This window comes from Vipera ursinii (genome assembly GCF_947247035.1).
Source record: "Vipera ursinii genome assembly, chromosome: 14".
NCBI lineage: Eukaryota > Metazoa > Chordata > Lepidosauria > Squamata > Viperidae > Vipera > Vipera ursinii.
In genome coordinates, this window is record NC_139527.1 from 1,734,799 (window position 1) to 1,760,969 (window position 26,171).

A 26,171-nucleotide genomic window follows, 5' to 3' on the forward strand; every position below is an offset into this window, starting at 1 on the left:
TCTTTCTGAATATTTTTCTTTCAAAATGTCTTGGCGATTCTGCCCAGCCGCCTGAATGTGCCCCTGACTCATGATGAATTAAAATCCACAAATCGTTTGATATGTTGGGAAGGGAGGGGGAAATCTTCTTGATTCGGAATTTCAGTGGTGCAAAAAAAGTGCCTTGCTGTTAAATCCGAGGGTGCTCTCCATATATGTGCATCTTGCTCCAATGCACGCAAAATATGTGCCTCCCTCGCTGACCGGTGGGAGTGGAGGAATACATTTCATAGCTTCAAAGACAATGTCTTTGTTTCGGCGAGTCTGGTCGTTCAACCCTGCTGATTCTACTTTTCTTCCTGAATATTTTTGATATTTATTGTTGGGGTGACACTTTGCTCTGGAGGAGCCTGAGACGGTTCATGTTGATCTTTCCAAGCTTATTTACATTTTTGGGGGGTGCTTAAGAGTGGATGCTGTGGCTGTTGACAAGTTCTGGCCACAGCAAGATCTGTGTTTGTTGATTCTCTTGATACTTGCTTTATTCTCTCCTTCTGTAGCATTGTTTTTCTCAACCTTGGCAACCTGAATATGGGTGGACTTCAACTCCCAGAATTCCCTAGCTTAAGGAATTCTGGGAGTTGAAGTCCACCCATCTTCAAGCTGCCAAGGTTGAGAAAAACACTAACAAGATAACATAACTATGTATTTGGGGAAGCAAAAATTTAGCATGTTCGTAATGGATGCAATGATTTATGATGTCATATTTTTTCAACTAGTTTTTTTAAAAAAAATTAATAGGAACTTGTTGCCCCTTAGATTATCAGGAACCCATTTTTCGTAGCTTGCTGCCCATAGAGCTGTTGAAGCGAGCAGAGACTACAAAACATTTCTGCCACTATTAAATATTTTCCTTTTTATTTAGGATTGGTTTATTGGAAATCTCAAGATTGGATTTATTTTTTCTTTTCCTGTTCAACATGGAGTCTGGATTATTTTTCTGGAGTTTTTAGCTAGAGCTGTCTTGATTTTTCTCAATGAAGGAGTTAAGAAATCATGTTGAATCAAGTAAAATAATTCTTTGCCATGTGCAGAATTCTCTCCATTAGCCAAAATATCCCAAAAGCACATTAGGGCAGAAGAGACTGCTTAAACTGTGAGGGTTTTTTAAAACTGAAAGTTCCCTTGATTCAAAACATAATATTTAATGTCTAAAGAGGCCCTTTGTAAGAACCAGGAAGTTCGCCCGATCCTGTTTCACGGCCACACACCTTTGTGCTACTAAGAACTGACGCCGCCTTGACTTTGTATGTGTCTAAACACAAATATCCAAACATCCATTTTTAAAATCCATCTTGAAGGGAATGATTAAGCAACTTCCTTTCTGGTTTCATTCTCACCCTCTTTCTCAAAACCTTACATTTCTTCAGACTAACTTTCAGCAAACCAAAATTTTGTTTTTGTTCCTAGTTATTCTAGCAAATCCGGTTTGGCATATGCCAAGGCTTGGAGTTGTAAAAAACAAACAAACCCAAAATCCATTGGATGTTTGATCAGACAGGCTGTTTGTTAAAATACATAGCCTTGTTTGGAATAACAAACAAACACACACAGAGAAAACATACACACACACACACACACACAAACACACACACAAACAGAGAGAGTTTTAATTCTTTGAAGTTGTTGTTTTCTCTCGTTTGGTTGTGCAAAGGTAGGGAAGTTTTATAACCACTGGTTAAAGTCGAGCGAAAGCTATGAAGGCTCTCACCAGGTCAACCAAGCAATCTGAGACGGCTGATCTTCGGTCAATTTTTGTGGCTTTCTAAAGATCTTGGTGCTCACAAACCTGTGTGCCAATTTGCTTCAGGTCCAAGAAGAGGTGTGGATGTGTCTGTATCCGTACTTACGTACATACAACCATTTGTTTAGCGACCGTTTGAAGTCACTGAAAAACGTGACTTACAAAAAAGTCCTGGGACTGACGAGAGATAAATACAGGTGGACTCACAGCACTGGAGAGAGAGAGAGAGACTTAGGACTGTTTTTCTCACTTAACGACCGTCGTAGCATCTCCAGTGTCAGGCGATCAACATTCGGACGTTTGGCAGCTGGTCCGTGTTTATGACGGTTGCAGCATCCAGGGGGGGGGGGTCACGTGATTGCCATTTGCAGCCTTCCCAATTTTGACAAGCGAAACTGATGGAGGAAGAGGGGCTTGCTTAAGGACCGTGCGATTCTCTTAACAACTGCAGAGCTTCGTTTAACAGCTGTGGGAAGTAAAGGTTCTGAAATTAGGAGCAACTCAATTAAAAACACCTTGCTTAGCCATGGAAATTTTGACCCCCATTGCGAGGGGGTCAAGGTGAGGACTATCTGTGTACGTGCATTCATCCATCATGGATTTAGCAGCCTTTAGTCTATGCAGAGCCTCCAGCTGGAGGAGCAGCGAGCTGAAGAAATTCTATCCCACTCTCACAGCCTCAGGGAGTGCAAATATGGGGTTCATTTGGAAGAAGGGCTGCTTTTTTAGAAGTTCCCGTCACATTGAGTGTTTACGATGGCCATTTGCCAATCCTCTGTGGGATCCAAAGCTAAGATAAGCCCAAAAGGAGGTTGGCAAAATCCAGATGAAGCGGAAGACCAGATTCTTTGGACCCTAGCCGAGCTGCTGGAGATCTACACGTGGCCAAGCAAAGGATCCTTTTTTCTGATCACCAGTGAGGAGAAACCTGGTTGGGCTCCCCCCAGGTGTGTTGCAAAAAGTGCTTCTGTGGCTAATGATTAACTTTAAATATTGCCCGCCTGATGCGAGATTGCTGGTATTATCTTTAGTTAGGAAAGATTTTTTTTGAGTCCTTCTTAGCCCTGCCTGGGACTTCCCTGGATAAGGTGTGATGCAACCTTCCTCCTTCAACAGCACTCTGCTCACAGCCTTGAGGGCCAGCCAGGACTCAAAAGCCCATCTGCAGCACATGAAATGGCCTAGAAGGACCTCATGTGATTTCTTCTCTGGAGGCAGAAGACGACAAACCGTTGAAAGAAGAGAAGCAGAAGGACTAAAAATAAGATTGATGTGGAAGAATATGGAAGCTTTGCATGACGGACATTGGAATGGTGGCCAGGACCATCTCTGGTAGATGGGTCTGCTCCCAACTGTAGATGTCCTCCAGCGTCGGCAGAGGTCCATGGATGAAGAGAAGGTCCATAATTGAGGAGACACTCATCATTTTTCATAGCTTAACCACTGAAAGCGCATCTCCACTTCCATCCTGTGTGGGCTGAAGTAATTCTGGTCATTATTCTCTGACATAATGGGGCTCCCTACGTGGATATACACCCCCCCCTCCTCCATACTTCTCTCCAGTGCCTGCCAAATGTGCTGGTTTGTTCACTTCCCATCTGGGCATCCTTTGACTATTTTGAAATGGAAACTGAGATAAGCGTTGTTCATCGGACATCATTGTCTGTAATTGTAGGTTGAGTCATCTTTAATTGCTCAAATGTGAGCAGCAGCAGCAGCAGAGGATGTTCAACCTTCTTGGCTACACCCATCTGGCTCTGTGTGGGAAGACGGACAAGCACACCCAGGAATGGCATCCTTACATTCCAGCTCTGCCCATCTTGGGGTGTCACGAAAGGGCTGCCAGTAGTTGTCAGAGACGTCTAAATTGGATTGCAACCTTCCCGAGATGTTTTGAGGGCGATTTTGCTCACCCGAAGGTCAAATGACAGGCCACACCAAGCTGACACCAAACCCTTGGGATCACGTTCCTTCTTTCGCTCTTCTGTGGCTAAGAATCAGGTGTCAAAGAGGAAATGAGATCACCGTGACGGAAATAAAGATTTTCACAACTGGGAAGCCTCTGGTGTGGAAACTAGAAATACAAGCTTAGCTTCTAAGAAAGATTTTGAAGGTCTCTCTAGCTTGGTGACTTCATCTCAGCCGTTCCAAACAAATCCTGAGTCACTTCCTTTGTTCTCCTTCCTGCCTCTGGACACCGGGAAGAAGATGGGTGGTGGGAGAGAGTTGACCTGTGGGAAGCTGGTGTGAAAAGCCTAGTTGGTAGAAGTTGCTCAGATTTGGAACCAGGATGGCCCCAAAGTGACACTAGACCAGCAATCAATCAGTAAAACTATACTCCAGTCAAGGAACTGCCAGTGTAGACAAGTAAACAACAGCCTAATCAAGGAACTATCAAGAAAACCACACTCATACCGATACTAACAGGGCAAGCTAGTAGTATATAAACAGAAAGCGAGCGCCAGTCCTTTTTAGCACTGATGAGGTTACCTGGTTGGGTCATGAAACGTCCGCAAGAAAACCACCCAGCTCAGAGAGCACCCCACAGTTCCTCCTCCACTCCACAAATCCCACACCCTTCTGATGACGTTGCCTAGTTGGGTAACAAAACATCTGCAAGAAAAGCAACCAAGCACAGAGAGCATCAAGTACCCCACGGCTCAGCCTTGAGCTACAAATATTCTCTTCTCTTGGACCTGGGACTTGGCCAGTTTGAGAAGGAGGTGGTCCCGTTTCATGGACTTTAGGGGTGATTGTGGGACAAATCTTTCTCCAGAGAAGTTATTAATTTGTCGGATGCAAAGAGTTTGTGCGTCTAGAGAATCTACTCCATGATGATGTTTATATTTATTCTATATTTATTTGATTTATATACCGCCCTTCTCCCGAAGGACTCAGGGCGGTGAATGATGATCCTCTAGGTCCTTCAAAATATGCCTCCATCTTTTCCCACCGTTTGGGGCTGATGGAGATGGAAGGACAACAGATCTGGACTGCTGTAGGAGAGCTTCTTCCATGTAGGAACTTTCCAAAGTTACATCTGCAGGGAACACTGTGCTAAGCTACTGGCACGCTGCCAGAGCAAATTCATATTGACCTATTCTCTGCTATCTCGGTCACCTGCTTAAACCTTTACCAGTGGCTTTCCCTCACTACGTACAAGATACTTAAGCTCGTCACTGAACTGACCTGATTTTAACACGCACAGTGTGCCAAAATAGAAACTAGCCATGGCTGAAGTCTACACACCCGATCCACAATAATAATAATAAGAATAGGTGCCTTGGGTGCGGTCCCAAAACATCTGGAGCACCACTTGAACACCATCCTAGTTTGAGGCCTGACAAAGTAACAGAATAAACGAGTTGGAAGGGACCCAGGAGGTCTTCTAGTCCAACCCCCTGCTCAGGCAGGTGACCCTATGCCATTTCAGCTGGGGTTTTTCTAGAGAAGCTGGGTGAGAATTTTTTTCCAACTCCCCAGCTCTGCTCAAAGCCTTCTTCCCTGCTTTGCACAATTACCGGCTTCCATGTTCAAGTGATGGAATGCAAAGAATGTTGGTGGTTGCTAACCAGGGTGTGTCACCCACCCACTTGCTACCTACCCTCACCCTGGGCTTGGGTCAGTTGCCTTCTTTCACCTGCCTTGCTTTACGTCAGGCCAGAACAGCTGCCTTCGAAAATACACAACTGGCTGGAACATCTGGTGCGCATCACTCTGCACATCAGAATTAGGAGGCGCTCTCTCGTTATTCCTGGATTTCCCCCCCCCCCACACACACACACACTCGGTTGACATTCCGAGAACTCCAGGAGAAGAAACCTGCAATTTCCCAACGCACACAAACCCACAAAGTGCCTGCCATGAAATGTGACCTACTCTTAAGAATGAGGGTCAGGTGTCTCCTGTTTCTCTCCTTTGCATCTGACGAACTGGCAGCCTTGCAAGCAAAACCTTTTCTTCCCTGAGCTCAGCAAGAAATTCTAATTAAGAATTTAGCATCCCAGGCCAAAGGGAAAAGGGAAGCAAACACAAGGCGCTAAATTTATCCCGTTGAGCAGGATGTTCTCTTCCTCTTCAGAGTCCTTTTTAAGCGATGAGATGCTACCAGCAGATCCAAAGTTTTCTCCTTATCTTTGTTCTTTTTTTTTTGCTCAGTCTGGGCCAGGCTGACCTGCTGGATCCATGACTTTCCTGGACCGCAAGTCACGAGTGCAAGGAAATCCGTTTTTTTTTCATTGTCACTGTAGCTTCAAACAATTGCTCCGCGAATGATGGTGCATCTAGGACTATCCTTGGATTTTTCTCTGAACCTGGGTATCTGGAGAATTGGGGTCCTGGTAGCTATTGCTCCCCACCCCACCCGTATTCTATGCTGGGAGTCAGATTCTTGCCAAGAGAGAGGTCTCCGTGCAGGTGGGAATCCAACATTTTCCAGGTTTCTTGAGCATGCAAAGACAGCTATTTGTCTGTTTTCTTCGGGGTGAAACTGGAGAAGTGATACATTTCCTGTATGTGGAAATGTTTGTTTAGAGCTTTTTGTGCTCCCTTTTAAGGTACAATGGTTTCCACATTCGGGCATACAAAGAGGCAGGAAGGGAGGGGAGAGGGAAAAACCTCTCTGAGTTGTAAATCGGAAGTCTCTACTGGAGGAAAAAAATCACCCGAGAAGACACCACCGCATAAGCTGGAAGCGTTCCTTCCTCGGGCGTTGTGTGTTGCGTAGAGCCAAGGGTTCCCTTTGGGGTGAGGAGACCCAGATCTAGCAAGGGGTGCTGGAAATAAATTGCAGATTTGCAGATTGGGGTTTTTTTGCTGTTATCCTAGAAAAGCTTTGCAGGTTCAAAGCGTCATTAAAAAATGACTCCCCCCCCCACCACTGAACTTGCTTGGTTCAGCTGCAAGCCGAGCACTTGTGGAATCTCAATGAACGCCTCGACAATGGAGCTCTGTGCTAAAAGAGGTCAGGGCTCCGGCGGCCTTACCAGTCAGCGGAAGCCGCCTGCCGTCCTAGCCGAGCTCCAGGGCGGCCGGATTAAAAGATGCAGGTTGCATTGAATGTGTGAATGCCTGCAGGACTCAGCGGGAATCCAGTCCCGTCCTTTTGGAGACATGGGACAGGTAGTCCTCGACTTACGATGAAAGTTGAGCCCAAAATTCCCGTTGATAAGTGACTCCTTCGTTAAGCGAGTTTTGCCCCGTTTTACGACCTTTCTCGCCGCACTCGTTAAGTGAATCTGGCTTCCCCCATTGATTCGGCTTGTCAGAAGGTCGCAAAAGGGGATCACGTGACCCCGGGGACATTGTGACTGTCATAAGTACCCGAATCTAAATCACATGACCACGGGGATACTTCAATGGTCGTAAGTGTGAAAAACAGTCCTAAGTCACTTTTTCCCGGTGCCGCTGTAACTTCAATCGGTCACTAAATGAACTGTTGTAAGTATAGGACTACCCGCATAGGCAGTCCTCAACTTACAGCCGGTTGATAAATTCAATGTTACGACGGATCAAAGTAAGAGGAAGGCGTGTGGGATATGTCTGAATTACTTGTGAGGACAATAAAGGCGGGTGGCCGCTAAAGAAATAAAAGCAAATTTAAAGAAAATGCTGTGAGGAATCCCGGCTTCATTTCACCCCGTTGCCTCTGTTTTCCTTGGCAGGCGATAAGCATCAGCAAAGCCATCAACACGTTGGAAGTCCCTGTGAAGGAGAAGCACGCTCGGAGTATCCTTTGAGCATCTCGCCTGATGTCCCTGGGCGAGGTTGGGAGGGAGCAGCTGGGGCCACTTTTGCAAAATAGTATAAAAACCAGCAAGCAAACACAGGGAGGAAAGGGTTTCTGCCTCCAGCAGTGTAGAATTTCAACTTACACCAGGAAATGCAAACAAGGTCAGAAGGTAGATAAAAGCAAAGTCAGGTTTTATTCAGCAACTTAACTACTAGACCAAATTAGCTTTTTTCTTTCTTTCTTTCTTTCTTTCTTTCTTTCTTTCTTTCTTTCTTTCTTTCTTTCTTTCTTTCTTTCTCTTTCTTTTCCTTCCTTCCTTCCTTCCTCTTTTTTCTTTCTTTTCTTTCTCTCTCTCTCTCTCCATTCATCCATCATCTTTCTCTCTCTGTCCATCTCTGTCTATCTACCCATTTTTCTTATCATCCATCCATCTTCTTTCTCTATCAATATATATTTGGGTCAACGAGGTGCTCAAAAAGGCTCAAGACATACATACGTACGTACATACATACATACATACATACATACATACATACATACATATATATATATATATATATATATATATATATATATATATATATATAATAAATTTGGATATATGTATATCTTTCTCTGATCCTTTCCGACAGTTGATCTTAGCAAAATGAGGAACACGTGTTCCAAATTTGATATGAACCTTAACTTGTGGCAAAGGGATTATTCTAGGGACCCATCACGAGAAAGGTGCATTTACTTTCTGGTCGTATGCCATTGGTCTCCCCCTGCCCAGCAGTGCCATCCTGAGCTGGAAGTTCTGCCATGTTCTCCACAAGGTCCTCCGAGATGGTCATCCCAACGTAAGTTCCTTGGTCTTCCCCCTTGTAGCTATGAACAACAGAATAACAAGAGTTGGAAGGGACCTTGGAGGTCTTCTAGTCCAACCCTCCAAATAATAATAATAATAATAAGTTGGAAGGGACCTTGGAGGTCATCTAGTCCAACCCCCTGCTCAGGCAAGAAACCCTATACCAAATGATATTGCTGAAGTTGTCAGCAGTAAGCAGTGCATTAAGTATTGGTATCCAAGAATGAATTTCGCACGCTAGGAGCTAACCAAATCTTGGGTTCCTAGGTCAACCTGACGTTGCCTTTCATTCTCAAACTGCATAGTTTACATTTGTGAGAAGTCCAGATCTATGCATTTTTCAACCACCCGTTGATTTTTTTTTTTTTTAGGTTCTCCAGGACTGTCAGCGATATCGAAGTAACATTCGAGAAACGGGAGATCTTTGGGTGAGTTCTGGATCTCCTTCTGCCTCTTTTGAGAACTTTCAGACCTTAAATTGGTTTAGAAGACTAAGCTCAGACCTTTTGCCCAAATATAAAGCGGGGCTGGGGGAATTCTGGGAGCTGAAGTCCACAGAGCTTGAGGTTGCAAAGTTGAGAAACACGGCATCCTCTTCAGTCTGGGGTAGGAGAACTGAGCCAGGACTTCCTTCAGGGCAGGCAAGGAGTTGCAAAACTGCGCGGAAATAGATTTCGCCTCTCCAGATATATTTTTGGAATCAGAGGCATTTGTGGTTTTCCTTTTCCAGGGCCATTTGCACGATCGTTACGGCCAGTTGGTCAATATTTACACCAAGCTTTTGCTGACCAAAATCTCCTTCCACGCAAAGGTAACTCTCTTCCGATCCATCCTGTTCTCGCAGTAAAGTTGGACCGAGTTTTGGAGGGTGGGGTAAGGCAAGTTAGAAACTACGGCTCCCCCTTAAACAGCCAGTCCTCTCTTTGTGACCACAACTGCGCCCAAAATTTCCATTGCTAAGTAAGACGGCTGTTAAGCAAGTTTCGCCCCATTTTACAAGCTTTCTCACCACGCTTGTTAAGGGAATCACTGCAGTTGTTCAGTTACTAACGTGGTTGTTAAGTGGATCCAGATTCCCCCCTGGACTTTGCTTGTCAGGAGGTCGCAAAAGGGGATCACGTGACCCCGGCGCGCTGCAACTGTCGTGGTACATGCCAGTTTCCGAGCATCCGAATTTTGATCACAGGGATGAAATGTGAAAAACGGGCACGCCACTTATTTCAGCGCCGTTGTTAATTTTGAACGGTCAATAAGCGAACGGTTGTAAGCCGGGGACTACCTAGAGGCAGTCCTTTTTCCAAGGAAGCCCACAAGGCTTGAGAAAAGCAGGATTCTGCCGGATGACAACTGCTTAATTCTCGCTCCATTTCCCGTTGTAGCATCCACAATTCCCTCCCAGCCTTGAAGTCACCGACGAGGTCCTGGAAAAGGCCGCTGGAACAGATGTGAACAACATGTAAGTGCGTCTCTCATCTTGGGTTTTTTTTTTCCTGAAAGCCCAAAAGCTCTTTTTGCTCCCTGATGCCAAGGTAGCATCTCAGGACTGAATTTGGACCCTTGGGGGGGGCAGGTTTATCTTTTGCTTTCTGGAGTAAAGATTGAGTAAGCCGGTCCTTGAGCGAGCCTTGGCAGAAGGTCACAAAAGGGGATCCCGGGACCCTGGGGGTGGGGGGAAACGCCACAACCGTCATGGCTACAAGCCAGTTGCCAAGCGTCCGGATTTCGATCATGTGACCCCAGGGATTGCTGCAGCGGTCATGTGAAAAACAGTCCTGAGTCACTTTTTTCCCCGGTGCCGTTGTTAACTTTGGACGGCCACTAAACAAACCGTTGTAACTCAAGGACGGCCTGTGCACGGGGGGAGAAACTGACTGCTGCTCCTCTGCTCTCGGTTTAAAAATTCTCTACAGCTTCCAGCTCACCGTTGAGATGTTCGACTACATGGATTGCGAACTCAAGTTAGCAGAATCAGGTAAAGTGCCCTGAGCGTCGATGCTCTCTCTCCTTTCATTTTCTTTTTTTCTTTTTTTTTTTTGACCCCCCCCCTCTCGGTGCCATTTTTAAACCCAGGCAGAGATGTGAGCGGCGTTGCCAAGTTTTCTTTTTCTTTTTACGGGTTGAACAGAAGCTTTGTCTCCAGACGTTGGCAGGGAGGACTTTCTTTCACAATGGCTCCCTGCTCGGATCTGCCCCCCCCCCCCCCCCGTCACACTCAGTGCACAATGTACAAAAACGAAGCTGGTTGGCTCTTCCGTTAAGGCGGCCCTGGTGTGGTTTTGCAGCCCGGTTGCAATAATTTATCAGCTTCTTCCGTAACCACCTTGCAAGGGTGGCCCCCCTTCGGAGTCTTTTATTAAGCAAATAAAATATGTAACCCTGAAACAAAACAGAGAGATGTTGGGCAAGGGTGCTGCTATATAAATCGTGGGGGGGGGGCGGGCATCGGACGAAGGCATTGTGTTTTTAAAAAAATCCCGTAAGCGTCCCTGAATTTTGTATTTCTGCCCCACAAAGCCAACGTCCTTTGGGTGAAACGGAAGCGTTGTTGACTTTGGCAAGCCCTTCCTATCCATCCTGCTCTTTGTGAGCTGCCTTTGTGCGGAGCATCAGATAAGGCCAATGTTTGACGTTGATCGGTGCTCCTTTGCCAAGTTCTATGGCTGTCACGTGAGCTTGGTCTGGCCCCCCTGCGGGCATGGAAATGCAGGCTCCAAGTTAATGGCAAACCTGTTATAACCTGGGCGACATCTCGCTTAAGCCAACCGCCTTGCAGCCTAAGTAAGCAAAGAGGGCTTCTTAGCAATAGGGAAATCGGTCAATGCTTGAATTGGTCAGACGCTCGCTCTTCTATTAACGTTTCTGGAACCCAGAATTTTAAACGTGCAGAGGTGGGAGCCTAACAGCTGGATCCACAAATCCGTCTGCAAACTCTTGGCTGCTGCATTGCGTACTTTCCAGTTGGTGACGGGAAATTTTACCTCTGGGAATGGAAATGTGTTTATTTTAAATGATTTAGGAGGAGTGGGAGCAAGTAGACTAAATGTGTCGGTTGCAAATGGCAGTGACCTTGGACCAGTGACCCTCTCTTAGCCCAACCCAGCTCACAGGATTGTTATTGTAGGGAAAATAGGAGGAGGAGGCAGTATTATAGATGTTTGAGTTATTGATAAAAACAAATAAAGACAGGATAAAAAAAATCTAATAAAGGAATAAATAGATAAAATTCATGAGCTTCCAGCATTGATCATAATTGTACCTTCCCTCAACAAGTTTGATTGGACAAACATTTGTCTGAAATGGCATAGGGGACTATTCCGCCCATGGGATTTTCCCATGCATTTTACCAGGAAACATAGATAGGGCAGCCTAGAAAGGTGAGTGCCCTCCTAACCATACCCAAACACTCCCAAGTTTGTTGGCGATGTCCATTTTGCTGTATGAGTTCATGAAGCCCTAACCCTAACCCTAAGTGGAATTTTCCTCCAATGGGATTTTCCCATGTATTTTACCAGGAAACATAGATAGGGCAGGCTAGAAAAGTCAGTGCCCTCCTAACCATACCCAAGCCCTCCGAGTTTGTTGGCGATGTCCATTTTGCTCTCCGAGTTCATGGGGACCTAACCCTAACCCTAACCCTAAGGCTTTCCTGCTTCAGCAGGGGTTTGGAGTAGAAGACTTCCAAGGTCCCTTCCAACTTTTCTGTTATTCTGTTAGGTATGATTGGTGCTTAAGGTGCAAACGGGTGTCCTTTGGTTGTTTGCTTTCGTATCCATACTTGCTAGGGGATTCTGGGAGTTGAAGTCGTAAAGTCGCTGAGGAGCGACGGTAGGTGAGTTCTGTCTCTTCCTCTGCTTATAGTCTTCAGGCAGCTCAACACCTCTATGGCCATCTCCCAGATGTCGGCTGTTCAGTGCCGGTTGGCTCCCCTGATCCAGGTGATCCAAGATTGCAGCCACCTGTACCATTACACCGTGAAGCTGATGTTCAACCTCCATTCGTGTAAGTGGATCTTCAGAGCACCCCAGTTCTGGCACTGGCTGTAAGGGAGAACCTCTGTCGCATCCAGCACCCATCTGGGACCAAAAAGTCCTGGATTCCGACGTAGGCAGGAGAAGCAGAAGATTTTGTCTCTCTAGCTACAGAGAATAGAACATTGTTTGTCAAGCTTAGCAACTTTCAGATGCTGGCTGGGGAATTCTGGGAGTTGAAGTCCACCCATCCGAAAGTTGCTAAGGGTGACAAACAACAGAATAAACTCTCCAAGTTATCTTAGCCAAAATTAAGCACAAAGATCTGCAACGGTTCGGGACACGTTCCGACAATCTTTTCTGCTCCTATCCTGCTTCTCTGCCTCTCCCCGCTCAGCGTCTGGTCACGTGGAAATTGATCTGAATTAACTCCAGAAAACATCTGGCCGCTGGGCTTTTGAGTCTTCCAAAGATTTAACATTTCCAAGAGGTGTCCGGTTCGTTCGCCATACATTCAGCAAAAGTCGGCCGGTTTTGCTCGGTGCAAGAGGAGAAATTACGATAAGTTGGAGAAGAAACTCGAATAGGGGGTTCAAGCTTCTCCTCTGTGTATCTGGCATCTCCCAGGATCCTTGCAGAGCGAGCAGCAGTTCCTGGCTGACTGGCTGGGTGGGTGGGAAGGGCGCCTGGGAGGCAGGAAACTTTGCAAAGAAAAAGGTTGCTTGGCCAGATTTGCATTGAGTGTGCAATCACAACACAGGCGCCCTTTGAAACACAACCCAGGCAGTGGCAGCCAGAGACCCCTTAGGCGACTTTCCTGCTCCTGAGGCAACTGCTTGCAGCTCTTCCATGGGAGCAGAGGAGGATTTAAACTGATGCATCCTTTCAAAGGATTTACTTAAGCTGGAGGGGATTTGCTCAGATACCCACCCCCATCTCTAATTGACGCCTCCTGAAATGCAGCTAAAAGACAGAGAGCGTTGGTTTTCTGCATCCTTTGAGCACGTTGCGGATCCCGAAACCCCAGGTTTTAAAACCGGCCTGGATTTCCTATTATTTGGAAGAGTTGTTTGCTTCCCCCCCCCCATCTCTGATTAAAAAAACGGCCCTGGGAAGCTTCTGAGGCTCCATTCCTGTCTTTTTTGCTCAGGTTTGCCAGCCGATACGTTGCAAGGCCATCGAGACAGGTTCCACGAACAGTTTCGCAGGTAACAGAAAAAGCCCTCCGTGCAATTTGTGGCTACGGGTTGTGAACTCCGAAACCTCCCAAGTGCTGTGTTAGGTATTCCCTAGTGTTTAATCGAATCGTCTCATGGTCGTTCTGGTTTTTGTTTTTGTTTTTTTTGAAAAAACAAACAAACAAACAGAAATATACCACAAGAACATTGTGTGAATTGGGTTCCTTAAGAAACCTGTCTTAAAAGGACAGCCCGTTGTATAATATACACTGTTGTTGTTGTTTTTTAAAGGAAACACGCACAGCAACACGAAGAATAGCCAGGAACTGTTTACCAGTCCAGATTCCTGAGATCATGAGGCCTAGGAACTTGGCTGGTTTTATGAAACGCTGCACTGTGCATTAAATCAGCTTATAGATGGGATCCGAGGAGAGATGATGAATGTTGGTTACAATCGGGATAGATTTGTGGGTTAGGCTAACCTCTCTAAAGAACAGCACAGTAAGGACAGTATCAACTTGACTTGGCTAGAATTCCTTACTTTTCCAATTTTTTTCCTGCTCTGTTCCTTTAGGAAGAACAGAGGCTTGTAAATAAAATACTGAACTGCGTCAAGTAGTAAGCATGGTGGATTTCTTGGGAATATCTCGCCCCCCCTTTGACCCTCCTGATGTTTTCTCCTTGTAGCCTCAAGAACTTTTTCAAAAGAGCATCGGACATGCTGTACTTCAAGCGTCTCATCCAGATTCCACGGCTGCCGGAGGTTTTATTTTTCTATTTTTCCTGCTAGAAAGAGGGCCAAATATGACTGTATCCCTGCCTGCAGGCATGCATGTGTGAAAGAAAGCCCGAGCAAGGGTGTGTGTGTGTGGGAGGAAGCCTGCCAGTTTTCTTCCCACAGGGTTGTCTGAAAGGGGAGCCAATCCTGATACATTGATGGATGGATCCATGGGGAAGGATATTCGGATGGATTTGATCTCTTTCCGAATGAAGGCGAACTTACATGTCTCAGGACAATGCTGCAGGATCCAATCTGGGTCGGTCACCAGGACCTGATATTTTGTCTTCTGAGCTTTCAGACTCATGCTGGAGCCCATCTTCAGGGAACTTCTCTCTAGTAGTGTGTGTGTGTGTGTCTGTGTGTGCGTGCGCACACGCGCGCGCTTTGGGCTATTCTCTGTGTGTGGGATTTATGTGATGCCTGTTGTCTGCAGCTTTTTAGGTGTAGATTGGGATATTGATGGCCTTTCCTGGTGTTGCCAATCCCTCACCTCCTAAGTACTTGATAAGCTGGTGGTAAATCAGCACACCCGTTAACTGACGAGGGACCCATTTCCCTGGCTTCAAATATTTCCCTGGATGTTTTTGTACCTGCTCGTCCAACAATCTTAGTAGCTGCAAAAGTCAATGCATGTCCTTGGTTCATTGCAGCTTGAGGTTGCCAATGAATTTGGGTATCCTTCTTCCCGCAGAACCCCCCAAATTTCCTGAGGGCATCTGCCCTGGCTGAACACGTCAAGCCGGTGGTGGTAATTCCAGAAGAAGCCCCCGAAGACGAGGAGGCGGAAAACCTGATTGAGATCAGCTCAGCTCCATCTGTAGAGCAGCAGGTGAGATGCAGGTGCTCAGTCGGACCATTCGGAAGTGGGTGACTGATGCAAACTCTCCCCTTCCAGCTGGGGCTCAGCCCCATGGTTTTTCCTTTTCCTCAGCTTTGGAAGGCATAACAGGCTTCTGAGCATGGGCAAAATAGCACGGCTACCTGCTTGCTCACAGCAGCTAGAGCTCTCTGTAATTTTTTTTTTAACAGAAATCTGCACATTTGCAATTCGTCAAATTTGGTGCCTTGTTTTTTTTTCTTTTTTTCTTTATCGAGGACAGTTTCTTGAATTGAGCATCTTTTAAGTTGGGTGGTGCTTTAACTCCCAGAATTTTTTTCTTTTCTTTTTGTAGCGTGTGTCAGATATATTTGAGCAGACTTTCGGGCCGCCCAACGGACTAAAAGATGACAGGTATTTTACCAGCAAAACCTAGGTCACCTTTTAGTTAATAATAATAAAAAAGCAACCCTTGAGCTATCTAGTGCTTGGGATTCCCGAAGTAAAAATAATTTTTAAAAAGTGTGGCTTTGGAGGGTTAGTTACAGAAGAAACCCAGGAGAAAGGTAGAAGACTTTAACCATCTTCTAAGGTGTTATGACACCTGATAATGGCCTTTGACAGTCAAAAGGTCCCATTTGGAGACAGGAGGGAGTCTGTCTGAATGGAACTGCAGGATTTATAAATATACCAAAGAATCTTTAGTGGGAAAACACTGGAAATCTAAGCAGGGTACCCGGCAGTCAGATGGGAAAATAGAGACCGACTTGAAAAACCCAAAGCATCAGATCCGTTTTGCCTACCGCTAATGCAACGTGTCGTTCTTTTAATCTTCAGAGATCTGCAAATCGAAAATCTGAAGAAAGAAATCGAACTGCTTCAGACAGAACTGGAGAAGATTAAACTGGAGGTCAGTCTGGGCTCCACCGTGATCGTAAGTCAAGGACCACCGCACTTCTCGGTGGTCGCTAGGAAGGTCCACTGATTTGTGGAAGTATTTCTTGAAAAGATGGTCCTTTGGAGCTGTTGATCGAAGGAACGCGGGAGGAAGGAGGAATGTGACTTTGGTGTTTCTGGCTTCTTTACAGCGACCTGTTTTCTCTCTCCAGGCTCAAAGGTACATCACCCAGCTGAAGGCTCAGGTGAACAGTCTGGATGCCGAGGTGGAGGACCAGAGGAAGCAGAAGCAGAAAGCCTTGGTGGATAACGAACAGCTCCGGGATGAACTGGAGAAGCTGCAGAAAGCAAAATTTGAAGGCGATAAGAACCGAGGACTCTACTTGGAAGCAGAAAGTAGGTGGGGGTGCCGGGGGGAGAGAGAGAGAGAGAGAGAGAGGGAGGGAGGGTGGGTGGGTGTGTATGATCTAGCAGGCATGTTGTGTGTTTTGCTCTTAAGTTAAATCCAGCTTCCCCAGCTGAATTCAGCAGAAAAAGAAATGTTTTCCCCTCAACGGATATTCCTTTTGCAGACTTGACTTTTTGTGCTTTCTGCATCTTTACATTTGTGGGGGGTTTTTTTGGAGGGGGGGAAAAGGAACACTTTATTCTGCTCCCTCTCAAGTTACACATCTTATAATCCTGGGTTTCTTGTCCTCCGTGACACAGTTGATGATTTTAGGAAATCTTGGCAGTCTGTTGATGGAAGGGGTTGCCTTCCCCATTGGTGCTGGCTGCCGCATCCGAAACAGTCCTGTGTAATAATACAACAGACACATGGCCTTTCACTCGGCCGTTAAGAACGTCCATCCTTTTGCACAAAAATCAGCTGCATGTCCCGGCATAGCGTTACAAAACCTGTAGGGTGCTCCCACCCATCAGATGGGACCTTGTTTGATCATTTAGCTCTGCTCAGAATGGCCAAGGAGTAAATCAATAAATCTAGAGAATGTCCCAGCACACAAATGTTCTCAGTTCTGGTTGGTGAGTGGTGTCCCCAAGTTTGAGAATGTCCGCTAGCTTGTTGCAATGATCAGCTGGATTATGTGGTCCATCGAGTGGTTGTCAGTTGTTAGCAGCCACCTGTTCTGTACCAGCCTGCTACCGGCCCTGCAGAAAAGGCAGGGACAACCCCTTTTGCAAGAAGGCAAGAGGCTGGAACTAAGCCTGCCAAATTTATTAACATAAAAACATAAACAGAGCAAAGAGAGCAAACACGAACCATGAAACAGGAGCTATTCAAACGGTTGCCTTCAGCAAACCAGCCCTCCCACGCATTCCCCTTTTAAACAGTTCAGGGCGTGGCTTCTCTCTGCCTCCTTCCGAGGTGCCCCATTGCCTTCCTCTGATTACTCCTGATTGACTGCCTCCTGCGTCGGGCGTCCTTGAACAGGGCCAGCTGTGGGTCATCTTCATCCACGCTGTCAGGCTCACACAGCTGGGTCTGCGTCGTGACCAGATGGGAGGGGCCTGGCTGAGGGCTCTGTAGAGCCTCAATATTATTCTCAGCAAGCTCTTCAACACCCCCCTCCTCCTCCTCTGAATCGTCCGACCCAACTGCCAAACCCACAGGCTGACCCTGAATCACACCACCACCAAGGCAGATGTTCTCCACGACAACTTTCGAGACTTTCAGTGGTTCAGCCCTGTGAATCACTGCAGTGAGTCCATCCTTCTTGCTGTTGCTTATCCTCTTCTTCTCTTTTCTTCCCCCTTTCTCAACATCAGAGCTTTCTCCATAGAGCTGGGACTTCATATCATGGGTCCAAAGTAGAACTTAAGCCTGGTCATTTGTGCCTTGAGTGAGAAGCCTGGGTGGCAGAGAAGTCCTTCAAATAATTTATCATGGTTTAATAGGCGAAAGTAATGCGCCAGTGTTCTTCTCTTTGGCAGGGAAAGCCAGCACCACCGAAATCCGCTATGCCAAGCTGAAGGAGAAGCACAACGAGTTGATCAACACTCACGCGGAGCTTCTGAGAAAGGTAATGGTGCCCGTGTTGAGGGCGGGGGGAATTCCTTGTCACGTCGGTTTTTATGACACCTCTGTGGTCATAGTTAAATGTCTGCCTCACTTCAGTCAAGACCAAATTGAGTTTTCTTCCAAGAGTATAAAGTAAAAGCAAGAGGAAACCATGATTTGTCTCTTATGAGGTCCTTTCCCCAATATTATAAACCAAGGGTAAGAGGAAACCATGATTTGTCTCTTGCTTGGCCAGATTCCTTTTTCTTCTCAATCCTTCCTTCAACTCTGAATCTTTGCCCCCCCCCCCGTCCCCCAGAACGCAGATACTGCCAAGCAGCTGACCGTCACCCAACAGAGCCAGGAAGAGGTGGCCCGGGTCAAAGAACAACTGTCTTTCCAGATGGAGCAAGTCAAGCGAGAGTCAGAAATGAAGGTAGGTTACTGTCGGGATGGGGACACTTTGGGTCAAAGTCGCCTTCTTCTTCCTCTTCTTTGGACAAGGCTGCAATTCCTTCTCTTTAAAGTCTGAATGCAGAACTGGTTTTGGAACATAATTTGGGCCCTGGGGTAGGATGGCACCCCTTGGAAACCCCATCATAGGTCCTGTCTCTTGGGTTTCATGCAGTTAGAAGATCAGATGCTTCAGGTGGAACAGATGAAGACAGAGCTGGACTCCAAAGCAGAAGAACTGACTCAGCTTCGGCAGTCGCTCAGCCATTCTAAGCAGGTATTCGGCCTAAGGAGGAGATTGTATGGACAGGAGGGTCCTGTCTTCTGCAGCCCCGTCTGAATTTTGAGATGCCTTTTTTTACACGTCTCCGCTTGTTTATAGTTTTCTAGCTTCGGATGCTGTCTTCAACACACGTGTGGCCTGGAATAGCTAGACTAAAATCTTGAAATGCATAGAAGTGAGTTGAAAGGCCAGCCTGTTGTAGAGACCAAGGACCCATTTCCGTAAAAGTTCATCTTAAATCTGTATTTGTGAGGTCCTACCTAGTTTGCCCTCAGGATGGAACAGAGGAAAGACCTTCTCCACGTAAACGACGTGAAGAGAGGGGTGCGAGAACTCTTCAAGCAAGGAACCAGCGTGTCGAACTCTTTCCCATGCGATCTGCAGGTTGGCTCGGACCTCAACAGCCAGTTGGACGCCCTTCAAGCCGAGAAGGAGGCCCTGAGGAAATCGGTCAGCGAGAAGGAATGTGAGCTCATCTCAACGAAGGGCCTGATTCAAGAGAAGGAACTGCTGTTGAGCCAGGAAGCCGAGAAGAGGACGAAGGAAGTGCAGGAGCTCCAGGAAAAGTTGGTCGAAAAAGTACGGAGGAGAAACATTGAACTTGGGGCTGGGATTCCCTCTCCCACAATCATTGGGGAAGGCGAGAGGGAGCGGGAGTCAGCCCAGGATGGAAGGAGGGGACCGGCACGTCCTCCTGATTTTCCTTGATCTCGTATCCAAACACTTGGTCACGTAATGCAGGGGTGTCAAACTCAATTTCATTGAGGGCCGCATCAGCATTGCGGTTGCCCTCAGGGGGCCAGGTGGGTGTGGCCTGGGTGGGTGTGGCCTACTGGGTGGGCGTGGCTAGAGTGCATATGGCCTACTGGGTGGGCGTGGCCAGCTCTACATCATTCGCATCAAGGGTGCCTACTGTATGGGGCCTGGGCAGAGTGGGACAGATCTGAGGGTCTCTGGCAGAAGGAGGGTCTCTGGGCCAGGGCCAAGGCAGTGGGGGCCGTTCCCTCACTGTTTCCAGGATGGCTTCGTGGGCCGCATGAAACCACTTTGCGGGCCGGATCCGGCCCCCGGGCCTTGTGTTTGACATGTCTGACGTAATGTGTAAACGTACTTGCTCATCCCTGTCTTGGGTCCATCCCACAGAGAAGTCACGAACAGAACTTGCAGCAGAAGCTCTTGGACGACCAGTTCCGAATCTTGCAAGGGACAATCAAGGAAGCCGAGAGCATCATCCAGGATGCCGTGACCAAGTTGGACGACCCCCTGCATATCCGGTGCACCAGTTCTCCAGGTGGGTCCTGAATCCTTGCTGGAAGAACTTAAACCCTTTTTTTAAAAAAAATATATGGAGAGAATAAGATGTTTCCTTTCCTTCCAAATCTAGCCTCAGGCTGCCTTGAGTCAGAGATCCAGGGACATGCAGGTTTTCGTCTCCTCCCAAAACCACGTTCTTTGTCCTTAATTTCTTCTTTGCAGATTATCTTGTCAGCCGCACCCAGGCAGCTCTGGAATCGGTGAATGCCCTGGAGAAGGGACACCAGCATTATCTAAGCAACGTGGCAGGTAAGACGTGTTGAGTTTGTTCCCCGGTTTCCTTACCTCGAGCTTTGAGATTGGAAGCGTTGCAGATATCACAAGCGAGAAAAAAGAGGTTGCTGGTTCTCAAACTCGTGTTTTCCTCCTTTTTTTGCGGGGGGGGGGGGAAACTTCTTCTTCCTAGTTCCTCAAACTATGGAGCTAGTCAGTTGACAAGACACAACATGCGAGGATGTGTAGCTAAAGCTTCAGACCAGGTTTGAAGTGAGGACCATCAGCCATGGTCTCTTGCACAAAGACATCCCTGCCAATTCAGGAACCAGGAACTTAAAGATAAGCTGGGTTAGATCACTCATGGGGGGTGGGAGGGTGGGATGGGGACAAAGCTGGGAATAGCATCTTCTCAGTGGCATCAAGTCAAATGAAATTATCTCTCCAAATAGATTTTCATTCTGTCTTCTTTAAAAAAAACCAGTTTGATTGTGTAGCTGTTTGTGCCACAGCAAACACTCTAAAACTAGCAGTTTTTTTTAAAACATGGCCAATGCCCCTTTTATGTTCAGCTTTCATTTGTGCACCTTTTTGATTTAAGCACTGTTGGTTTGGGTTGGGTTGAAGCTGTGTTTTCTCAACCTCAGCCACTTTAAGATGGGTAGACTTCACCTCCCAGAATTCTGTGCTGGCTGGGAATTCCGGGAGTTGGAAGTCCACCCATCTTAAAAGCGGCTAAGGAGGCCATAAAGGAAAGGGCAACAAGAGGACAACCAACTCCAGAGAAAGTTGGTCTCCATCTTCCTTGAATGCAACACACTTTGGGAGTCATCTGCCTCCTCACCACTCCTCTCTGTTCTTGTTCTCAGATGCCTCCGGACTGGTTGCTGCGTTGGCTCAGTTTGCCCATCTCATGGCAGACGCCATCGTCAATGGCAGCGCCACATCCCATCTTGCCCCGACGGATCACGCTGACAGTGAGTAGGGCGTGGGAAAGGCTTCACCCCACCCCCACCCCTGATAAGATGGAAGACTGGAAACATCAACCTCCGTGGTGTTTGAAGTGGTCCAATCCACAAGATATGTTAGCTGTGTTCCTCAGATCTTTGGTCTGATGTGATTTTTGATCCTTGCATTAAGGGCCAAGCCCTCCTAGGGTCTTCCAAAGGTGGTTCAAGACATTATAAGCCTCTCTTGATATCATGGTATTGCTCCATAAATCAACTGCCTTCAAAAGGTTGACTGCCTTCCCTATCTAGGGAAACATCTGTGTTTTTAAAGCTTCCTGAAATGGCCTCAGGGTCGGAACCAACTAAATCTTGGTTTTTCCCCGGTCCAGAATTGACAGAATCCTGCAGAGACTGTGGGCAACACAGCCTGGACTACCTGAACAAACTCAAAGATAAACAGTCTCTCCGAGAAGCAGATCCTGCAGACCTGAGGACAACTCTGCAGAGGCTATTCCAGCTAGGACAGGTGAAGAGAGAATGGAAGCCCACCAGGAGAAGTTCTCCATGAGGAACGTTGGGCGCCAGTGACTTCGTTGCTTGCTTTTCACCATTGACTAAACTCTTAAAGCTTTCTTAAGACCAGGGTTCTCCTCAGAAGACTCAATCAACTTTTCTTTTCTTCTTTGGGGTGGGTGGGTTTAGGAACTGAGGCCTAAAAGTTTGGACATCCTGGAAGAAGAACTGGGTGACTTGGTTGACAAAGAGATGGCCACCACTTCTGCAGCAGTTGAAGATGCAGTCAAAAGAATAGAGGTGGGTTTAACTTGACCGGTATACTGTTTGTTTGTTTTTCAGAAAAATATATAACTCCTTGATTTAAAGAGTTTAAAAGGGATTGGACATGTTGGTTTGTGCAAGTTAAGCTCTAACATGGTTTAACTTTGGTGTTTGTTGTGGGAACGCAATCGTTTGCATATTCTGATAGTGGCATCCGCACCTAATTATGTGGTGCCAAGAAGCATCCCCCAACCTTGCAGCGATCCAACTTGATCCTCCTTTGCTGGAGATGATCCACTTCGGATCTGTTGGCTGGCCAAACCCACTTTCTGTCTTCCGTTTCTCTACAGGAAATGATGAATCAAGCCAGGGTAGAAACCTCTGGAGTGAAACTAGAAGTTAACGAAAGGTAAGCTGCTGGCAGGGATGAATTTACATAACTAAAAACCCAGGGTGTAATTTTCCAGGAGGTTTGCACGCTGAATCTGAAACCACCAGATTCTGTCTTAATGTCTCAGGCTAAGACAGATTTGAAGTCACCAGAGCCAGGAAAGTCCTTGATGGAAAGTTCTGGAGAAGATGGGCCCAAACCTTTTTCTTGCTAAAAGAGAAGCACCCTAGCTTCTATACTTAATACATTCTCTAAAATGTTTATAATAAGCTTGTATTTCAAATTCCCACAAACCCTACCTCGTGAAGGCCTGTTGGCAACCGATCCATTCATCTGCTTACAAAAACGCGATTATTTCGAGGTGAAAGCCTCGCCCTTCCCATCTCTTGCTTGAATGGGTGACTTTGTACGTAACATTGTAATTTCAAGATGTGTAGACTTCCATTCTGGGAGTTAAAAGTCCACACGCCATCAAATCCCTAAAGTTTACAAATGCTGCTTTGGAGAAACCTCAACATAGTTGAAAATGTTTTCATTTGAGAATGCACAGATGCTTTAGTGGCGAGTGTTCAACATCTTTCAGTGGGGGTCAGATTTTGAGTTGTGACTTTGCTTACAAAAAGAATGACTTCCAAATGCGTAGGCTTCATCGTTCTAGCAGTGTTTTCTTAATTTGTTCCCCACAGAATCCTGAATTCCTGCACAGATTTGATGAAGGTGAGTGACCGTAATCGTTAAAAATAATTCCATTTGGGATACACGGCAAAAAATGGGTCAGACCCGTGGGTAGCTTTTATTGAAAGCTGATGGGGCCACGATAGGAATTGCTCAGAATTCAACGGAATTCTTCTGTTTTTTTTGTCTACTTTCAGGCTATCCGGCAGCTTGTGTTGACCTCCACCTATTTGCAGAAGGAGATTGTGGAAGGTGGAAGGGTGAGACCATTTTTTGCTGCTGTTACTTCTCTCTCTCTCTCTCTCTCTCTCTCTCTCTCTCTCTCTCTCTCTCTCTCTCTCTCTCTCTCTCTCTCTCCCATTTTTCATCACACTTTTTTGTTTGATTGTGACATTTCAAGCAGGGTCCCTCCCTCTTCCTAGAAAATCCATTATTGTAGCTATTGTAAATTTGAGGTAGATGAGAGCTTATTTAGACCCCTGTCTTTTAAATTCCCACCATGGATCCTTTTCTCCGGATTTTTTTTTTGCTCTTGGCTAGTCTGTAGGAGGCAATCATAAAATACATTTCTTCTCTTCAACACTAGGGGGCAGCAACACCCCAGGAATTTTACGCCAAGAACTCCTGTTGGACGGAAGGGCTGATCTCGGCATCCAAAGCCGTGGGATGGGGAGCGACTCAGCTGGTGTAGGTTATCTGGATCGCTTCTCCGCTTTCTTTCCCTGACTGGCTTGTTTCCTCTTGTCACAGCTTACCTGCTGGGGGAAAAATCATGCGTTTTTCTTTTTTCCCCGCATCAGAGAATCTGCCGATAAAGTCGTCTTGCACACCGGCAAGTACGAGGAGCTGATTGTCTGTTCGCACGAGATTGCAGCTAGCACAGCTCAGCTCGTAGCCGCCTCCAAGGTAAAATGGTGGTCCTCAAAGAGAAACAGCTGCAACCTCTGGATGGTTCGCTTGTTGTGAAGTTTCTATTGTTGGAAGGGCTCCGAAGCACACGTTCTTCTCCCAAAGCATTAAAAGGGAGTGATGAAGAAAATGTATATGACTGCCCAACTCGTTGTCAGTGACTGAGCAGCTTACAGAGATTAAAAAAAACCTAATATAAAACAATAAAAAGCTATAACTCCCTCTGTTCCTGGTGGCAACAGTTAATCAAATAAGCCACTTGATGAGCTCCAGTCCACTCTGGAGTCCCCAGGCCCATTGGCAAAACCAGGTCTTCGGGACCTCCCGAAAGAGTGTCAAATTGGGGGGGGGGGCAATCTTATCTCTGCAGGGATGGTGTTCCATAGGGTAGGAGCCACCACTGAGAAGGCCCTACATGGTCCCACTAGAGAGGGGATCCATAGCATTCCTTGCCTCCCTGTTCTGGTGGGTGAGGTGGATGTAACCAGGAGAAAACAGTCCTTCAAATAAATTATTGAGGTTCTGGGTGGGGTGTTTGCTTTTGGATGCCAGGTGAAAGCGGAGAAGCACAGCAGGAACCTCAGCAAACTCCAGGAATGCTCGCGTACGGTCAACGAGATGGCAGCTAACGTCATGGCGTCTACCAAGTCCGGTCAAGAGCAGGTAGAAGAGAAAGGTGAGACTTGGTGGGGTTGCCAAGCAGGAAATGGGCAAGAAATTCTGGGCTCTATTTTGGTTAGGTGAGGACTGAGACTTAAATTGTGATTTTATTTAGGGTGTGTTAGACAAAATTCTGTAGGGCTGGATCTGTGAGGATCACAGCTTTACTTTCAGGAAGGAAATAGAAACTCCTGCAGGCTTGGTCCATGATTTTATAGGGCAAATGGCCTGGAACCTCTGTAGGAGATATTGTTGGAGGGAGACATGGTGGTTTTATTTAGTTGGGGGTGAAGAATTGTGGAATGTCCAAAATTGCAGAATAGGGCAAGCTTTTCTGTTTCTGCTACGACTTGCAGAACATCTGGAGAGATTTGGTCATGATCACATCTGAAATGAACATCTTTTTTGCTCTTTCAACCAGACACCATGGACTTCTCTGGGTTGTCCTTGATCAAACTCAAGAAAGAGGAGATGGAGACCCAGGTAGGGATCGTGCGAATGTGGAATTTCTTAATAGAAGTATTGGGATTTAATTTCATTTTTGGAGAAGCACACCCCTACAAGGACGGTTTGGCTAAGGCGGGGATGTTGAGTTTCTCAAGGTTGTTGAGTTCTCCAAGTAGAGATGATGGGAACTTCTGAACGTAGCACCTCTCCGCAAAGGTGGTGGTCCGAGAAGACCTCCACCAGCATAAGCCTGAGAACAATCCAACTGCAGATTCTTGTGTTAACCGTAGCACAAGGATGGAGTTCTCTCCAGGACAGAGTTGTCCAACTTTGGCAACTTTAAGACCTGTGGACTTCAACGCCCAGAATTCTGGGCATTGAAGTCCACGGGTCTTAAAGTTGGCCAAGGATGGACACCTAGGAGAAGAAGTGGTGGATATCAGACCGAGAAGATCCTATCTTTTGCAGGTGAAGGTTCTAGAATTGGAAAAGACACTGGAAAATGAGAGGCTGCGTCTCGGGGAACTAAGGCGGCAACATTATGCCTTGGCTGGTCTTTACACCGAGAACGTGGATGGAAAGAAGCCCACGATCGCTCGTAAGCCAGCATCCTTGCCGAGGCCTGCCGTGGCACAGAAACCAGGTTCGAGCAAGTCGGACTGTGAGGTGAGCACAGGGAGGAGGCCCTACCCTCACCTTTAGCATGGGCAGAAGGGAGGGGCTATATCAGACCACCCATAATTCTGGGCCTTTTCTCCCTGGAATTTGATTTCCCCCCCCCCCACCACCACCCAATGATAGCTTTTTGCAAAAAAAAAATTGTGCATGTTACTAAACTCATTCCAGAGAATGTAGGTAGTCCTCAACTTATGACGGGGTCACTTAGCAATTGTTCAGAGTTATGACAGTTTCTGCCCAAGGTACCTTATGACTCAAATTTCAGTTAGGACAGCTGAATAGACGTGGTCACGTGATTAAATTTTGGCTGCTCAGCAACTGGCACACGTTTATATCCATTTGCCCGTTTCCGATGTTCTATTTCCAGCCAAAAAAAAAAAAAGAAGGACCCATTAGGTAAAATGGATTCACTTAACGACC

General features: G+C 46.6%; 1 protein-coding gene across 1 annotated transcript in view; it reads left to right on the forward strand.

Moving 5' to 3' along the window:
* The window catches only part of HIP1R (huntingtin interacting protein 1 related), a 29,098-nt gene that overhangs the window by 1,527 nt on the left and 1,400 nt on the right, over positions 1-26,171 (forward strand). The window contains exons 2-31 of the mRNA XM_083373698.1: positions 7,447-7,510; positions 8,211-8,353; positions 8,733-8,789; positions 9,092-9,172; positions 9,741-9,817; positions 10,272-10,333; positions 12,220-12,360; positions 13,480-13,537; positions 14,195-14,270; positions 14,980-15,117; positions 15,461-15,519; positions 15,943-16,015; positions 16,215-16,398; positions 17,935-18,023; positions 18,321-18,437; positions 18,630-18,731; positions 19,122-19,316; positions 19,881-20,028; positions 20,214-20,300; positions 21,134-21,241; positions 21,604-21,740; positions 21,917-22,027; positions 22,342-22,400; positions 23,069-23,099; positions 23,255-23,317; positions 23,644-23,744; positions 23,858-23,963; positions 24,519-24,642; positions 25,048-25,109; positions 25,542-25,739. Of these exons, the coding sequence (XP_083229824.1) occupies positions 7,447-7,510; positions 8,211-8,353; positions 8,733-8,789; positions 9,092-9,172; positions 9,741-9,817; positions 10,272-10,333; positions 12,220-12,360; positions 13,480-13,537; positions 14,195-14,270; positions 14,980-15,117; positions 15,461-15,519; positions 15,943-16,015; positions 16,215-16,398; positions 17,935-18,023; positions 18,321-18,437; positions 18,630-18,731; positions 19,122-19,316; positions 19,881-20,028; positions 20,214-20,300; positions 21,134-21,241; positions 21,604-21,740; positions 21,917-22,027; positions 22,342-22,400; positions 23,069-23,099; positions 23,255-23,317; positions 23,644-23,744; positions 23,858-23,963; positions 24,519-24,642; positions 25,048-25,109; positions 25,542-25,739 (3,051 nt within the window). The remainder of the gene's footprint in view (positions 1-7,446; positions 7,511-8,210; positions 8,354-8,732; positions 8,790-9,091; positions 9,173-9,740; positions 9,818-10,271; positions 10,334-12,219; positions 12,361-13,479; positions 13,538-14,194; positions 14,271-14,979; positions 15,118-15,460; positions 15,520-15,942; positions 16,016-16,214; positions 16,399-17,934; positions 18,024-18,320; positions 18,438-18,629; positions 18,732-19,121; positions 19,317-19,880; positions 20,029-20,213; positions 20,301-21,133; positions 21,242-21,603; positions 21,741-21,916; positions 22,028-22,341; positions 22,401-23,068; positions 23,100-23,254; positions 23,318-23,643; positions 23,745-23,857; positions 23,964-24,518; positions 24,643-25,047; positions 25,110-25,541; positions 25,740-26,171) is intronic.